This window comes from Eubalaena glacialis, chromosome 8 (assembly GCF_028564815.1).
Source record: "Eubalaena glacialis isolate mEubGla1 chromosome 8, mEubGla1.1.hap2.+ XY, whole genome shotgun sequence".
NCBI classification, from domain to species: Eukaryota; Metazoa; Chordata; class Mammalia; order Artiodactyla; family Balaenidae; genus Eubalaena; species Eubalaena glacialis.
The window spans coordinates 51,587,492-51,605,730 of record NC_083723.1 but is presented as its reverse complement, the minus strand read 5'-3'; the positions used below and the strand labels follow the sequence as shown (position 1 = coordinate 51,605,730).

At 35.2% G+C, this 18,239-nt stretch overlaps 1 protein-coding gene across 4 annotated transcripts in view; it reads left to right on the top strand.

Moving 5' to 3' along the window:
- SLC25A40 (solute carrier family 25 member 40) overlaps positions 1–17,817 on the top strand; it is a 52,194-nt gene extending 34,377 nt beyond the window's left edge. For 3 of the 4 annotated variants that reach the window (XM_061197682.1, XM_061197679.1, XM_061197681.1), the window contains 7 exons: positions 2,023–2,090; positions 3,779–3,903; positions 4,575–4,748; positions 10,880–10,989; positions 13,487–13,568; positions 15,867–15,947; positions 16,306–17,209. In XM_061197682.1, coding sequence (XP_061053665.1) covers positions 2,023–2,090; positions 3,779–3,903; positions 4,575–4,748; positions 10,880–10,989; positions 13,487–13,568; positions 15,867–15,947; positions 16,306–16,418 — 753 coding nt within the window. In that variant the 3' untranslated portion in view covers positions 16,419–17,209. Of the gene's footprint in view, positions 1–2,022; positions 2,091–3,778; positions 3,904–4,574; positions 4,749–10,879; positions 10,990–13,486; positions 13,569–15,866; positions 15,948–16,305 lie in introns of all 4 variants that reach the window. The other variant, XM_061197680.1, reaches the window with a different exon arrangement.
- Positions 17,818–18,239: the final 422 nt, after the last annotated feature.

The window sequence follows — 18,239 nt, the reverse complement described above, 5'->3', positions numbered from 1 at the left end:
CTTTTGGCCTTTCATGTGTCTGAGAAGTTGGTCTTCATTTATCATCCTTTCCCTATATGTATTTTGTCATTTTTCTTTTGTTTTTTGTTTGTTTGTTTTGGTTTGGTTTTTTAATCGTGTTCTGAATTCACAGCATTTTAAAAAAATTTATTTATTTTTAAATTTATTTATTTTTGGCTGTTAGGTCTTTGTTGCTGCGCGCGGGCTTCCTCTAGTTGCAGCGAGCAGGGGGTACTCTTTGTTGTGCTGCGCAGGCTTCTCATTGTGGTGGCTTCTCGTTGCGGAGCACGTGCTCTAGGTACATGGGCTTCAGTAGTTATGGCACGCAGGCTCAGTAGTTGTGGTGCACGGGCTTAGTTGCTCCGTGGCATGTGGGATCTTCCCGGACCAGGGATCGAACCCGTGTCCTCAGCATTGGCAGGTGGATTCTTAACCACTGCGCCAGCAGGGAAGTCCCTGTTTGTTTTTATTCAGTTGGGATTTTTTTGAGATTTTGGGCTCTGGTATCTCTCACTAATTTGGGGAAGTTTTTGGTCATCATTTAATCAGGTAATTTCCTGTTCTATTCTGTTTCCTTTCCTCTATGACTCCACATAAGCCTGTGTTGATATTTCCCCTCAGGGCTCTGAGCCTCTGATAATTTTTCTTCATTCTCTTTTTTTGGCCACGCCGCACAGGTTGCTGGATCATAGTTCCCTGATCAGGGATTGAACTGGGCCCTTGGCAGTGAAAACGCAGAGTCCTAACCACTGGACTGCCAGGAAATTCCCATTTTTCTTCATTCTTTTTCTCTTCCTTCTTCAGATTTAATAAGTTCTATCTTCAACTCCAATGACTCCTTGATGTCTCCTTTCTGCTGTTAAGCCCACTTAGTGAATTCTTCATTTCAGGTTTAGAATTTTCATTTGGCAGTTTTTTTAAGTAACTATTTCCATGCTGAAATTGCAAATTTGTCCATTCATTATGCATACATCATCTTTTAAATTCTTGAACGTGTTTATAATAGGTGCTTTGGAGTGCTTTTCTGCTGATTGCATCATCTTAATCGTCTCAGTGTTGGTTTCTGTTGACTACTTTTTCTTTGAGTATGGGCACATTTTCTTGTTTCTTTTTATGTCTAATGAATTTTGATTGGGTAGTGAACGTCAGGAAGAATGCATTGTAAAGACTGTGGATTCTTTTATATTCTTCTAAAGAGTCGGTTCTGTTCTAGAGGGCAGTTAACTTTGGTTGGATTCAGCCTTCACACTCCGGTACCACTGTGGTGGGCTGCAGCTGAAATTTCCACCCAGCCTTTAGTTGCTGGGGTTTTTTTTTGTTTGTTTTTGCCAGAACTCTCTTTTCTTCTCCTGGGGTTGCATAATTTAGTGGTGAGCCACGTTCTGTGGCTGATTTTGTCTCTAAATTTGGGGGCTTATGTCCTCTGCAGCCTTTTTTCCTAGGATTTCCCTTGTAACTTTCTGATTAGTCTACCAGCCTGAACTCTGATATTTGCCATCTCAAGCAAGTAAATGTGCTTTTCCTTGCAACTCCCATAGGCAAAAAGCTGTAAATTTGCAAATCTCACTCATTGCACTTTGTCTTTCAACAGTAAGCTTCCCTATAGTTTCTACTTGCTTTTGGTTCTTCTCCAGAGATTTCAGATATTGGGTTTAAATAATATTTTCTCAGATTTCATAATTGGACAGGAGAGTTAATCTCTGCCATTCGTCTACTTCCTTTTTATAATAATCTTTGAAAAACATTGTTTCTAAGCCCTAAGTAGAACAATCCCAAGCTGAGTAATATAGATTTTATTCTGTAAGCAGGAAGTATCATCCAGAAATACTTTACTTGTGTTTGAAAGTTGAGAAAAATTCTTTTTATTTTTTTTAAAGAATGGGCATACATAAATCTGTGAAGCTTTTATTTTAGAAATAAATGCTTGAAAGAAGCAAATTACCAATCAATTATCACCATAAACTTTTTTGTATATAAGGTTCAGGTATATATTTTGACCACTTCTTTCTATTATAATTTTAGGATGCCTTTTTGAAAATCATTCGAAATGAGGGAATTAAATCCCTGTGGAGTGGCCTTCCTCCTACCTTGTAAGTTGAAATTTAATATTTTTCTTACTAAATGATGGTTGTTATTTTGCCTTATAATCAGCCTCATTGGACAACATCATGCATTTTTAATATTAGTGCTTTTTCATTTTCTAGAGTATTTTTTTGTGAATCTCACAGCTATCCACACATTTGATGATTTGCTGGAAGGATTCACAGGACCTAAAGAAGGTGATACTCATGTCTGCGGTTTATTACAGCAAAAGAAACGAAGCAGAATCAGTAAGGGGAAAGGACACAACAGGAGTCGACCAGGCAAAGGCACCCTGAGCCCTCCCGTGTGACACTGCAGAGCGTGTGCTGCTTCTCCCAGCACTGAGCTGCAGTGGCACACGCAGTGTTTCTGTCTCATGCAGCCCTGGAGTCTGAGTCTAGGGCTTGTATTGCGGGCTGATGATGTAGGCACATTCTGTTTGTGACCACCTGTGATTACCAAAACCCTAGCGCCCCAAAAAGAAAGCAGATGTTTACCCAGAGTCACATCATTTGCACAAATCAACCTAGACAAGCTGGTTTAGTGTTCCAGACATACAGAAAAGCCTTGTTATAGGGAATATTCCAAGGGCTAAATTCCTTGGGGGTGACCAAAGGTCAAGCAGACAGATAGGTCCTCTTGAAGATATAGATTAGAGCAGCTAGGCCTGCTGTGTTCACTTTGGTGCACAAGCATAATTTTTTTTTTCATGTTCAGAAATTAAGAATTTAGTGTTCATTTGACTGTTTATTTTACTAAAATAATGAGAGGTATTGTGCTATGTATACTTTCCTTTTCCAGATAATTATAATTCTCTACTATTATATGAATTAACATGACAAGCTAGTAAGGCTGAATGTAAAAGTCCCATAATATCTTGACTTTCTCTGCCTCGTTTCTTTCTAATTTATGTTTTTATAGAGCAGATTAGTCAGTTTTGAGGCATATATTCTAAACAGTGCCTGAGGTTATAAAGTTAGCGGTAGATCCAAGAGCAGCAGTCGGTCTTATTCCTAAATTCTTATCATCACACTTCACTGTAGAAGATTAGGCATTTCCATGTGTGGTCTGTGAATGTCCTTGGTTAGGCCATAAACAGAGACTGGTTTTTTGTTGCATTAATATTTATGACATGACAGTACCTGCAACTTTGTGTTTAATTAATAACTCCCTCTTGATATTTTCATTTGAAAGAATAAGTCATTGGAATTTTCTCAAAACTCTAGTATATATAATTCCAGCGACATTAATTGTAATTTATTTTCAGTTATAAGCAGGTATGGTATATGCTCCACAGTTCAAAAGAATTTTACAATTGTGCTTGTACTTTTTACTTCAGTGATTTTCATGTTATCGTAATGTAGTTGGGAAGGAAGACCAGAAACAGAATAAGTCAAGGAGATAAGAGAAGTGTCCTCATTTGTCTTTTCCTATTTATGACCTGACTGGGTGCTCTGTAACTTAACTTCTCAACTACAATATAAACCTTTGGAGAGCAGATACCTACTTTATACCTTTTTGTTGACTAAGTTAAACACTAATAATTTTTTAAATAAAAAAAAAAAAATTGATCTCATGGCTGATTTGTTGTGGTTTTCAGCTTATATAAAATAGAAGGATTTTATCTTATATTTAACAATAAGAATATGCTTAAGCCTTTGATAATGTTGTACAAATCTTTTTGTGTTTCTAACAGAGTGATGGCAGTTCCTGCCACAGTTATTTATTTTACCTGCTATGACCAATTAACTGCTCTTCTGAGATCTAAATTAGGAGAAAATGAAAGCCGCATACCAGTTGTTGCTGGAATTCTGGCCAGACGTAAGTAATAAATTACTATATTTTCATTCTGATTTCTGCTTAACGCTTGTTTTAAAATTCTGACATTCATAGAGAATTTGTTTAAAATACAGAGTATTGGTAAAGATATATTTTGCATTGTAGTTTGTACTAATTTTTTAATATCTATACTCTAGAAGTCATATTGTATGGTGATTGCCATCAGAATGAGATGGGATCAGCCTATCCCTGTCAAATCTTGGACAGAGATTTTAGATTTGAGATTTTAGACTTTAGATTCTAGATTTTAGGATGATAACAGATAGCTGTCAAATTAATGCCAACGTCTTTAATCATTTTCCTTATAGACTTTGAGATTCAGAGTTTAATCATAAGGAAATTTGCCTCTGCACAGAAGGACATTTTTCTCTGTGCAGTGGAAGTGAGGTTTGTAGTAGTCCTCGTTGATGTGTAAGGGTTGTGGAACTGCTCTTGAAAGAGTTGAAACCAGAAAGAGTAAGGTATGTGAAATACCTTTATCAAGGAAAAAAATCTGAGCCAGTATGGTTGGTATCATAAGATATTTGATTTTAAGGTTTGCTTCATTTGAGAATAAAAGCTTAAAATACAAAAATGCATGAAATATTAATTTTTGCATGTGTGTTTCCATAATGCATGGCTTTGTTTTTGTTATATTTGCTTGTTTGTACTAGTTGGTGCAGTAACTGTAATAAGTCCACTGGAATTGATTAGAACCAAGATGCAATCTAAGAAGTTTTCTTACGAGGAACTGCATCAATTTGTCAGCAAGAAAGTGTCTGAAGATGGCTGGATTTCCCTCTGGAGGGGCTGGGCTCCTACCGTTCTTAGAGATGTACCATTCTCAGGTAGGGTTTATCTGCAGGTTTGCCTTACATATCACTTTTAAATCAACTAAATTTTAAACCCTTTAAGGCTAAAGGTAAGTTATCTTCTTTAGTGACCACACACTCCTAGTTCAGTGTTGGGCTCTCAGATCTTGATAAGTATTTATTGAATGAACAGTTTCTAATTCAAGCCTGGCTTTCTTTTCTCTTTGTGTTTATGTTTAATTTCTTTTTAAACATTAATTGATGTGTATTCATAGTTAGATAATGCAAAGTACCTTTAAAATTAAGTCATAATTAGTAAGATAAGTAAAGTACTACAAATCAAGATATTATGAAATACATTTAAGGGACTTCCCTGGTGGTGCAGTGGTTAGGAATCCGCCTGCCAATGGCAGGGGACATGGGTTCGATCCCTGGTCCGGGAAGATCCCACATGCCGCGGAGCGACTGAGCCCGTGTGCCACAACTACTGAGCCTGTGCTCTAGAGCCCGCAAGCTACAACTAGTGAGCCCACGTGCCACAACTACTGAAGCCTGCGTGCTGCAACAAGAGAAGCCACCGCAATGAGAAGCCCGCACACTACAACGAAGAGTAGCCCCCGCTCGCCACAACCAGAGAAAAGCATGTGCGCAGCAACAAAGACCCAGTGCGGCCACAAATAAATAAATAAATAAATAAATAAATACATTTATAAAATAAAAAATAAAAATACGTTTAAGGGGGATTAACCAAGATGGCGGAGTAGAAGGACATGCTCTCACTCCCTCTTGCGAGAGCACCAGAATCACAACTGGCTGCTGGACAATCATCGACAGGAAGACACTGGACTTCACCAAGGAGGATACCCCATGTCCAAGGACAGAGGAGAAGCCACAGTGAGACGGTAGGAGGGGCGCAATCAGAGTAAAATCAAATCCCATAGCTGCTGGGTGGGTGACTCACAGACTGGCGAGCACTTATCCCACAGAAGTCCAGCCACTGGAGTGAACGTTCTGAGCCCCACGTCAGGCTTCCCAATCTGGGGGTCCGGCAACGGGAGGAGGAATTCATAGAGAATCAGACTTTGAAGCCTAGTGGGAATTGATTGCAGGACTTCGACAGGACTGGGGGAAACAGAGACCCCACTCTTGGAGGGCGCACACAAAATAGTTTGTGCATCGGGACCCAGGGGAAGGAGCAGTGACCCTGGGGGAGACTGAACCAGACATAACTGCTGGTGTTGGGGGGTCTCCTGCAGAGGCGGGGGCTGGCTCTGTTTCACCGTGGGGACAAGGACACTGGCAGCGGAGGTTCTGGGAAGTACTCCTTGGCGTGAGCCCTCCCAGAGTCTGCCATTAGCCCCACCAAAGAGCCCGGGTAGGCTCCAGTGTTGGGTTGCCTCAGGCAAAACAACCAACAGGGAGGAAACCCAGCCCCACCCATCAACAGTCAAGTGGATTAAAGTTTTACGGAGCTCTGACCACCACAGCAACAGTCAGCTCTACCCACCTCCAGAGCCTCCCATCAAGCCTCTTAGATAGCCTCAACCACCAGAGGGCAGACAGCAGAAGCAAGAAAAACTACAGTCCTGCAGCCTGTGGAACAGAAACCACATTTACAGAAAGATAGACAAGATGAAAAGGCAGAGGGCTATATACCAGATGAAGGAACAAGAAAAAACCCCAGAAAAAGAACTAAATGAAGTGGAGATAGGCAACCTTCCAGAAAAAGAATTCAGAATAATGATAGTGAAGATGATCCAGGACCTTGGAATAAGAATGGAGGCAAAGATTGAGAAGATGCAAGAAATGATTAACAAAGACCTAGAAGAATTAAAGAACAAACAAACAGAGATGACCAATACAATAACTGAAATGAAAACTACACTAGAAGGAATCAATAGTAGAATAACTGAGGCAGAAGAACGGATAAGTGACCTGGAAGACAGAATGGTGGAATTCACTGCTGCGGAACAGACTAAAGAAAAAAGAATGAAAAGAAATGAAGACAGCCTAAGAGACCTCTGGGACAACATTAAACGCAACAACATTCGCATTATAGGGGTCCCAGAAGGAGAAGAGAGAGATAAAGGACCAGAGAGAATATCTGAAGAGATTATAGTCGAAAACTTCCCTAACATGGGAAAGGAAATAGCCACCCAAGTCCAGGAAGCGCAGAGAGTCCCATACAGGATAAACCCAAGGAGAAGCACGCCAAGACACATGGTAATCAAAGTGGCAAAAATTAAAGACAAAGAAAAATTATTGAAAGCAGCAAGGGAAAAATGACAAATAACATACAAGGGAACTCCCATAAGGTTAACAGCTGATTTCTCAGCAGAAACTCTACAAGCCAGAAGGGAGTGGCATGATATACTTAAAGTGATGAAAGGGAAGAACCTACAACCAAGATTACTCTACCCGGCAAGGATCTCATTTAGATTTGATGGAGAAATCAAAAGCTTTACAGACAAGCAAAAGCTAAGAGAATTCAGCACCACCAAACCAGCTCTACAACAAATGTTAAAGGAACTTCTCTAAGTGGGAAACACAAGAGAAGAAAAGGACCTACAAAAACAAACCCAAAACAATTAAGAAAATGGTCACAGGAACATACATATCGATAATTACCTTAAATGTGAATGGATTAAATGCTCCAGCCAAAAGACACAGGCTTGCTGAATGGATACAAAAACAAGACCCATATATATGTTGTCTACAAGAGACCCACTTTAGACCTAGGGACACATACAGACTGAAAGTGAGGGGATGGAAAAAGATATTCCATGCAAATGGAAATCAAAAGAAAGCTGGAGTAGCTATACTCATATCAGATAAAATAGACTTTAAAATAAAGAATGTTACAAGAGACAAGGAAGGACACTACATAATGATCAAGGGATCAATTCAAGAAGAAGATATAACAATTATAAATATATATGCACCCAACATAGGAGCACCTCAATACATAAGGCAACTGCTAACAGCTATAAAAGAGGAAATTGACAGTAACACAATAATAGTGGGGGACTTTAACACCTCACTTACACCAATGGACAGATCATCCAAAATGAAAATAAATAAGGAAACAAAAAATACTTTTAAGACCACCTGTGAATTATATTGACTCCTACTTTTTTCAGTTATTAAAGATAAAAATCTGCCCCACTGAGTGTCCTGTAGGGACTATTATAAATCAGATTCGAGATTGTTCTAATCATTGAATTATGCAAAGGGAGAAAAATCATGAAAAAGAAGTGCAGAAATAACTTGTAGAATGTGCATACTTCAGTAGTGTTGGGTTGGCCAAAAAGTTCTTTTGGGTCTTTGGTAACATCTTATGGGAAAATCCTGTGGCCAACCCAGTATTTCTCTCGTGAATCTCAGAAGTTTCCATTTAAAACCTGGAAGATTGCAGCACTATTTACAATAGCCAGGACATGGAAGCAACCTAAGTGTCCATCGACATATGAGTGGATAAAGAAGATGTGGCGCATATATACAATACAATGGAATATTACTCAGGCATAAAAAGGAGTGAAATTGAGTTATTTGTAGTGAGGTGGATGGACCTACAGTCTGTCATACAGAGTGAAGTAAGTCAGAAAGAGAAAAACAAATACTGTATGCTAACACATATATATGGAATCTAAAAAAAAAATGGTTCTGAAGAACCTAGGGGCAGGACAGGAATAAAGATGCAGAAGTAGAGAGTGGACTTGAGGACACGGGGAGGGGGAAGGGGAAGCTGGGAAGAAGTGAGAGTGTGGCATGGACATATATATATACACTACCAAATGTAAAGTAGATAGCTAGTGGGAAGCAGCTGCATAGCACAGGGAGATCAGCTCAGTGCTTTGTGACCACCTAGAGGGGTGGGATAGGGAGGGTGGGAGGGAAATGCAAGAGGGAGGGGTTATGGGGATATATGTATATGTATAGCTGATTCACTGTTATACAGCAGAAACTAACACACCATTGTAAAGCAATTATACTCCAATAAAGATCTTAAAAAAATAAATAAAAAATAAAACCTGGAAGAAATAATTATTGAGAACCCTTGTATTAACATTCCTTTTTCCCTTTGAGTTACTCCTTTTCTTGGGCTGTCATTCACATCTCTGCATCTTTCCCTTTCTATTAGTATTTTTCTTCAACGTTTTGTGTTCAGTTATGCTTTTTAGAAACATTATAGATTCCTAGACCAATACTTTTCCATTTTTTAAATTATATTTGATACATAAAAAGTAATGAAGATATAAATTATGAAGTGCACTAATAAAATGGAAACCTGTGTAGTCACCACTTCAATATATGAATTAGAATATTGAATTTTTATAATCATGAAACCACATATGTCCACCTCCACTGTCACATCCTCAGTGGTAACCACTACACTGAATTTTTATCGTTTGATTTTTAAAAAGTAGTTTTACCATGTATGTATTACTGCTAAATAATGTTACTGACTTTTGCCTATTTTTGAGGTTTATAACTTATTTTACTCAAAAATGTAAGATTCATTCTTGGTTTTCATGTGTAACTGTTTTGTTTTCACTCGTGTTTATGTCTGAGAAAACAAACAATGCTGTGAACATTTTTTTAACGTGTATGGGTGTAAGAATCTCGTCAGTTTTAGATTTGCTGGTTCATGTAAATACACACATTTAAAATTTTATGTGGTAATATCAAACCCTTTTCTAAAGTGATTGTGCAGATCACAACCACTAGCTTCCTGCTGCTTCATTTCAAACCCTCACCAGCACTTTTATTGCCAAAAGTTAATTTTTGTTTACCTAGTAATATAAAGTGGTATCTCACTTTAACTTACATTTCCCTGATTATTAATGAGGTTGGACACTGTTTCATTGGCCATTTATTTATCCATAATTGATTAGGGATTACGGCTGAAATAAGTATTCATTTCCTCCTTGTATGGATAGTTATCCAGGCATCATTTATTGAATAACCATACCTGCTGCAGGGGTTTGTTGTGTCACCTGTCGTATCAAAGTTTCATATATGCATGGATGTGTTTCACTGGCCAATTTGTTTAACCCTGTGCTAACAGTACAGTACTGTCTAAATTAAAGTGCGTAATAAAAAAATCTTCATGTTACCTTTTTTTTTTTTGCCGTAGGAACGTCCTTTTTCTTTATAACTCTTAAAGTCTTTTAGTAGAGATTTAGAATTTTCTTTATAAAGGTTACATATACAACCTCTTTTTCTAACATTCATTTATAGGTACCACTCACCCACAACTTTTAGTGCCTATTTTAAAAGACCTATTTAAAAAAAAGCTGTCTAAATCTTTGTGGCTGCTGCAGTGTTACCGTCAATTTTTGTCTGTTAGCTTATATTCAGCTACTTGTAAACTCTTATAATAAGATTCTAATTTGCCTGTCTTTTAGGTTTTCTATGTAGACAATAATATGTAAATTGTAACTACTTTATTTCTTCATTTTTTAATACTTACAGCTTTTTTCTATAAATACTGTGCTTACTGTGCTGCCTAGTACAATTTTGAATAGCAGCAACGATAGTGTTGCATCCCTATCATTTTCCTCATTCTAAAGGAAATAGTTCTGTTGTTTCACCATTAATATTTGCTACAAGTTCTTGATGCATATCCTTTATCAAGTTGGAGAATTTCCCTTTTATTCCTAGGTTTCTAAGAAATTTGTTTGCTTTAAATGAAAGTGTATTGAATTTTATAAAATTCCATCATTTTTAGATGATCATACAATTCTGTTAATGTGGTATATGGCATCTAAAGCACTTACTACCTTTGCATTCATCAGATAACTCAGTTTAGTCATAGCATGTGATCGTTTATGAGAGTCTGGCTTCAGTTGCTGATTGTTATTTTTTAGGATTTTTACATCAATGTTCATGAATGAGATGGAACTGTACTTTTCCTTTCCTCTCCTGTCCTTGTCAGGTTTTGAAATTAAAGTCCTACTTTTTACTGATGCATAGTTTTTTTGTTTAGAAGACTACTAGAATATTATTGAGAATTTTTGTTTTTTAAATCTCGCCTAGTATCTGTCTAAGCAGAAAGCAAGGTGTGTCAAGACTAGAATTCTCTTTTCTTTAACATACAGTATTCCTTAATTATTTAAAGTCCACATTTCATTTCTAAATATGTGTTCATTTCTCTGTTTTTACAGCAATGTACTGGTATAACTATGAAGTTTTAAAGAAGTGGTTGTGTGCAAAATCTGGTTTATGTGAACCAACATTTATGATCAACTTTACTTCAGGGGCATTATCTGGTTCTGTAAGTTTATTCTTCTGTTGTTAATATTCCACAATAGTGATAATTGTCTTAATAAAATAAAACAAAATATTATGTAGCATTTCATGTCTATTGACATAGTACTTTGGGGCTGCAGTGCTTTAAAATTTTTATAAGTATTTACTACCCTATTTTGAAGATAAATTACTAGCCATTAAATATTTTAAAATGTATTTTATGTTTTTATTATATTACAAATACATTGTTTTTCTGAATCTTTTAGATTTGTTAGATCATTACAGTTGTGATAATGGTAAGAGTTTAAATAGTACTTTATTCTTTACAAGGTATTTGGCAATTTGGTCATTAAATGCCAGTAGATCTGGTTAGTTAATATTTTATAGAGTGTCATCTCATATGTATAATCGGATTGAATAGAAGTAATTTCATCCTTTGCTGCTAATTCCTGTTTCTTTGGGAACATTTTGGCTGAGTACCTCTTAAAAGAATTTTAATAAAAGTTATAGTCAGAAGGGAGAAATCTCAAATGACCATTTTTGGGTAGTAGAGAGTTCACCTTTTGCCACCCCTCCACATAATGAAAAGTTGTGTAGTGGACTTCCTTTATGCAGATTCTTATCACCATGATCTTGGCCACAAAGAGCTTTCTTATACCCACATACTTAGAAAGTGAATTTGTGATGACACAGAGTGATGTGCTGACATATTGGAACCAAATGAAAACAAGAGTGAAGGAGCATAGTGAGGTCATGGAGACCTGCAGAAAAATACTGGAGTAACTGTGTCAGAAAACCTAGGCTAAGGAAGCCCCTGAGATCGTGTTCAAAATTTAGACGTGAATATTCCCGGGTCTGAGATCTGTCAAATTAAGCCTAGTGGGGTATAAAACTATTGAGGTAAAAGAGCAATTCTTTTTAGCAATTTAAGTAGTTAGAATACCAGCAAAATCTTTTCATTATCTTTCTTATTTGTGAGGTGATTAAAAGTAACTTAATTGTATTTTATTTATTATATCTTAATCCAGCACGAATGAAGAAAAACAAGTACTATTTATATTTAGAGATTCATAACAGTTGGAATTGTAGAACCAATTCTGTACTTAATGCTTTATATCTTTAAAAAAAAAATGGCTATATATCCTATAGCCATTGAATAATGGCTATAGGCTGTTGTCCCAGCTTTCCAGTAATATGAAGGAACGTTCTCTATTTTACTACTTCTGCCTAACACAGAAAACTTATTTTAAAAAATTTTAATGATTTAGAAAATATTGCTGCCTTTTGACTGTTATCAAATAACAGCAGAAAAAGCACATCAGTGGGACAATGTCCAGGTTTTCTGTCAGAAGACAAAATAGCCTAAACCATATCATTTTAGAAGGTGTCAGGCTCATACCACATTGTTGCTACCTTTGATACTCCCATCGGCCCTCCCTATCCAGAGGTTCTGCATCTGCAGAGTCAACCAGTTCGATTGCTGATTGTTGAATCCACGGATGTAGAACCGCAGATATGGAGGGCCGACTCTACTGCGCCATTTTATATAAGGGATTTGAGCATCTGCAGATTTGGGTATCTGTAACCAATACCCCCTGGATACTAAGGGACAACTGTATGTGTTAGATTGTGGACATGGAGACACAATAATTGATTTTATCTTACCTGAGATCTTTGAAACTGATTTCAAGAACTTAAATCTTTTAACATTGACAGGTGAAATAAATGTAAATGATTTTAAAGGGTATTTTATGAGCATATTGGCCAAATGTGAGTTGGGAAGCAAAAAATAGAGACCAGGTTTTACTTTGTATGATTGTTGTATCAAATATTATGAGACATTCCTCAGGGAATTTATTCTTTCAAAAAACCTTCATTGCTTAGTTAGGGCATTATGAAAATAATTGTTAAATTGATTCATTTTGAGGTAAGTTTTTAAAAATGTGATCTGTGAGCTACATTTGATAAATATGTTGAAACCTATAAAGAAAAGGTATATAGAACTAAAAGTACATTTTCTTTATTTAAATTTAATTTTTAATAATATTTATTTCAAAAACATTTGTTGGAAAATTTTAAATGCTTACTAGATACTTGAGAATTTCCACTTTAAAATATTATACCTTCATATGTAGTAAAGGAATAATGGAGCACACAGGAGCATCAGAAAATGTGAATACTGGTTTCAGAGTCAAAGAGGTCTGGTTGGAATTCTGACTCTGCCACTAATAGTTGTGTGACCTCAGGAAAATAGGGGAACTTTTCTGAGACTGTTTACTTACTCCTGAATTTTGGGAGGAATACGTAAGACATATATCTGTTTTCTTTAATAGAGCTTCTTTTAAATACCTCTGGTTTCATTTTATGTTTCAGTTTAGTTATGATTTTTATTACTATCCTTATTAACTAATGTGCTAGTTATGATTTTTATTACTATCCTTATTAAGTAATGTGCTAATCAGAATATTAAAATACTTTAGGAAAAATTTAAAAATAGATTTAATCAGTTTTACTTTTGTTAGTTTGCAGCTGTTGTAACTTTGCCATTTGATGTGGTGAAAACACAAAAGCAGACACAACTTTGGATATATGAAAGTCGGAAAAGTAAGTTTAATTAATTTACAACATTTTTAAGATGCCATGAAAAATTTTTTCTTTCCAGATACTAAGTTAGGAATATCTAAAATAGGGAAAACAAGATTTTTTTTTTTCCTTTGTTACCTTACTCTTTATCTAACTCAAACTAATACACTGTTAGAATGGAATACCCAGAAAAAAATACTCTAAACCTAAACAGAAAATTTAAGAAATCTTAAAGACTGTGTATTTTGCCTGCCATGAGTTAAGTCTCATACCTGCTATATAGAAGATTAAATTATGTAAGTAGTCTCTCAAATAAATGTAGGCAAACCAGGGTGAAGGATAGGCAATTACTGGGAAACCTTTTTTCTTAGTGCATCTTGTTTCATTAGTATGCATACACATTTTGTTGTTGTTGTTTATTTCTTAGCTTCCCTTCTTTTGATGTGTTTTTTTCTGCCTACTATCCCATCTACTTCTTTGTAACCTATAATTTCTTCTAGAACAAAAGCGTACTCTTAGTTGCTTCTACTAGATCCATTCTGTCGTTATTATAGAAAGTATAGCAAGCCCACTGGAAATGGGGCTTCGATTGTTTCTGAAACATACAATTGTTAGGATTTGATAAATTTGGATGGTCAGTAGATGAGTGTTTATTTTTCTGTTGTCTATGCTTGAAATATTTAATAATCACAGTGTTTCCTTACACTGTAAGAAGTTGCTTATCACCTGTAGGATTAGCTCTTTTGATGTTGGATCTTTAGGCAGGAGATACTTTCGAGGTTCTGTTAGAGCTCTGCAGTGGCTTACCTCCAGTTGATAACTCTTTCTGTTCTTTCTCTTTTACATTAATTTCACCCTGCTATTAAAATAGAGAGCAGTCTGGGACTTGAGAGTTCTATAAGATTAGAAATACCCAGCTACTTGGCCTCCTTTCTTTTACTAGTTGCTTCCAGAATTTAAATGAAATAATTTAAACATGAAGTATAAGTTACCAACTTGTAAAGTTTTTGTCATTGACTTTTTTTAGAAAGTTAAATTCCAGTCATAAATATTTTGTTCTTGGTTTTAAAATGTGTATGTAATTACTATATTTATACTTACACTATTTATATTGATAGTTTAGCTTCTTAAGTAAATCACAAGGCCTCATTTATCTTCATAGGCAGAGAATCTGACATTTTACATAAAAGAAATTTTGAGATAATGAGCCCCTCTTCATTAAGTGGCAAATTCTAAAAAGCTGTTTTTGAAAGCTATCTTTCTCTAATTTTTCCCTTTTTTCCTAGGCATACTTAATAGTACGTACTTTAGTCTTTCTTAATGACTGCGAGTTATCATTGTACACATTGATTACTGTAGTTTCATAATGCAGCTCTCAGAAGCTAGTGAGGGTAACTTAGGAGTGTTTGCCCATCATCCAGTGGTCTCAAACCACGACTTTGACATCTTCAGCTTCACAGTTTTCACATGGTAGTATGCCTACTTCTTGGCAGACTTTTTTCACCTATTGCATCTAGAAGTCTGTGGGCTATGCCAGATGCTTGTAATCGTGTAAAATGAAGGTAAGCAAACTTTATGTATGAACAGCTCGTTCATGAGGTTTATGTTTGAACTTCAGTAACATCTATTTTTGCTGTTTTCAAAAGATATATAAATTAGTTTTTACTGTGTTCCAGATATTTGAGTAATTGCAAATAAGTGAGATGTTACTGTTAGTTACAGGAAAAATCTTCCCTTTGGAGGAGACAGCACTGCTTTAATTTATTTCAAGACTGGTACATCTAGTATTCAGAAAGGTTTTAATAAAGCAGGACCTCACTAGGGAGGAAGGAGCTATTGTCCTCAAAACCTCTTTTTGGGAAAAAAAATTTTTTTTAATGTATGCAATAAAAATTCATGAAAAATGGTTATCAGGGCTTTACTTTGGCTTTGGGAACCCCATGAAGATTTCTGTACATCATTAAAATTTTTCATTATGAAAGATTTTTAAGATGTGGAAAAAAGTACAAAGGATATACATACCACCAAGCTTAAGAAACAAACAAACATCATCAATTCAGAAGAAGTCTTCTGTATATTCCTCCTTGATTGCATCTGGTCCTATGTACCTTAAAACTTATTGCCTTTATGATTTTTTCTTTTTAATGAATCCAACTATTAAAAATAAGATTTAAAATAGCTCTTTAGGTAAACAGATCTGTTCTTACTATAGTGAAATGATATACTACAAAGGCCATAAACACTGTTTTATGTGTTTTATCTGTATTAGAAATTAAGTGGTAACTTACAATAGCATCATTTCTTTATTTTAACACTTAGTTTCTATGCCTTTGCAAATGTCAACGTGGGCTATAATGAAGAACATTGTTGCTAAGAATGGATTTTCCGGATTATTTACAGGTAAAAATATTTCCTTTATCAAATCATTGACTAAAATGATTACTTTTACCTTTAAATCTATCACCTTCCTAAATTACCTTTCAGCAGGAAATTATTGAAAATATTCCACATTTACTATTTCCTCCTAAATATCTTTGCTAGAAACGTTTAAAAATGTCAAATAACAGTAGATTTACTATTGATATTTCTAGAGGAGGTGAGGAGTGAGCAGTTTGGCTTCTTCTTTGACAACAGTTTATGGGACAGTATTTCATATATCACTTCACTTACTTTGATAACTATCAGAACGAAACCAAATAAGTTACATTTAAAAAAATAAGGTAAAATTTGTTGTGAATTTTTTCTGTTCTCTTTTCAGGCCTAATTCCTCGTTTAATTAAAATTGCTCCTGCTTGTGCTGTTATGATCAGTACATATGAATTTGGAAAGTCTTTTTTCCAGAAACAAAATGCTCGAAGACAGCAATACTAGAGATGCTATTTCAACCTGAAATAACAACCATGACCAAATAATAAGATGGAGAATCTTAGACAAGAGCTTTTTTTCACCATTATCTTACAGTGGTTTTATATCTTTCTTATCTATAATTTAAATGAATAGTAAATTTCTACTTTGCATTTAAATCATAATCCTAATTTTTAAATAAATTTTTTATCCTAATTTTTGAGATTTTGAAAAAGATATTCCAGAAATCATCACCATTGAGCATTCTTGTAAAGAAAAGAATTATTCTACACTGAAAGCAATAATCTCAGAGTGAGTTTGATAACAAATCTCGGTGTAAGTTAATCCTATTGGGAGTGTGTCAGAGACAACAGAACATTTTGAATTGTGTGCTGAGTGATGTACAGAGTCTAAAAGAAAAATTCGCAAATCGTTTATACACATTTAAATCACGGGCATAGATATTTAAGTATTTCAGCAAAGTAGATAATGGAAGGCAGTCTTTAGATAACATTATTCACATATTACCTATTAGTTATTTTCTTTAATTCACATGCATTTGGTATTTTGTTTTTTTACCTTGTTACTGTTCTAAGGCCTCATGAATATTAGGATTTCTCTGATCAGAGGTGTATGGTTATTTTATCTTCATGAACCAAAAATAATAATTTGTATGATATTGATGCTGCTATTTTTGATGACTAAAGACCCTGTGTTATCTACTGTCTCTGCAAGAGAGAGGGAGCTTTTACTGCCTGTATCAGATGTTCACTTCAGTCAAACTTGGGTGTGCAGTGGAAAACCACATTGTATTCAGACCAGTAAAAATGCTGTTTCAGCACAGGAAGGGCCTCTGGTTTCAGCTGTCCTGTAATGTAAGTATCACCATTTGTGGAGTTCTCTAGGTCATTTCTATTGGCTTGTTCTAACAAAATTGAGACTATTACTACAATATCAGTCACAGAATATTTCCAAAATGTCCTTTGATTTTACACATCTCACATTAGTATGCTAGACCAAGAACTGAACAGGCAGCAGTTTCCTTGAAGAAAGAGCTTTTGGTCACTGGAGGCTAATGCCTAAATAATTTAGTTAATGAATGTAAGAACGAAATAAAAAGGATATGATTTCAAGACAAACAATACTCTTTTTTAATATTTTTGTTTTTCTCAGGATCTGTATCCTGTGAGAAAAAGCACTTTATTGCAGTCTGTGTGAATTTTATGAAAATGTGAAGCATATTTTTCCCTAAAATAGAGTAATATATTTAAGTGACAAATCTCTAGTGTTGGAAGAGGAATTAATGTATTTTCTAATATAGTAGAAAACTGTTTATGTTTCACCAGAAGTAAACTCTGTAGGGTTTGTATTTAACCTTTTGTGTTTATTTTATCCTCTGTTGATTTACTTTAAGTTTGCAACATGTATATCCATAAAAATATAAATATTTATAACTTTGACTTATATTTTCATTAAAATATTTTGTGCTTTCTTAAAATATCACTGTGCTTCTAGCTAAATATTTTCATATAAAATCATTATGTTAATGCTATACTACACATATATATATATAAAACACACACACATGAAAGTTTATCTTGAACACTGATGTTTAACAGTATTAAATTTAAATTTACCTTGGTTCTGCTATGCTTCTTTTTGATAACTGGTAGAAAAAGGCAGAAAAATTTAGGTTTTGAAATGCTCTCAAAAAGCGGTCACATATTTAAACTTAATGTCACTTATAAACAACGGAAGGGAAATTTTCATCCTCCCCCCACCCCACTACGGACTGCACTTGTGAAAAATTCTTACTTTATGACTAGAATAACTTAAATAAATCTAATT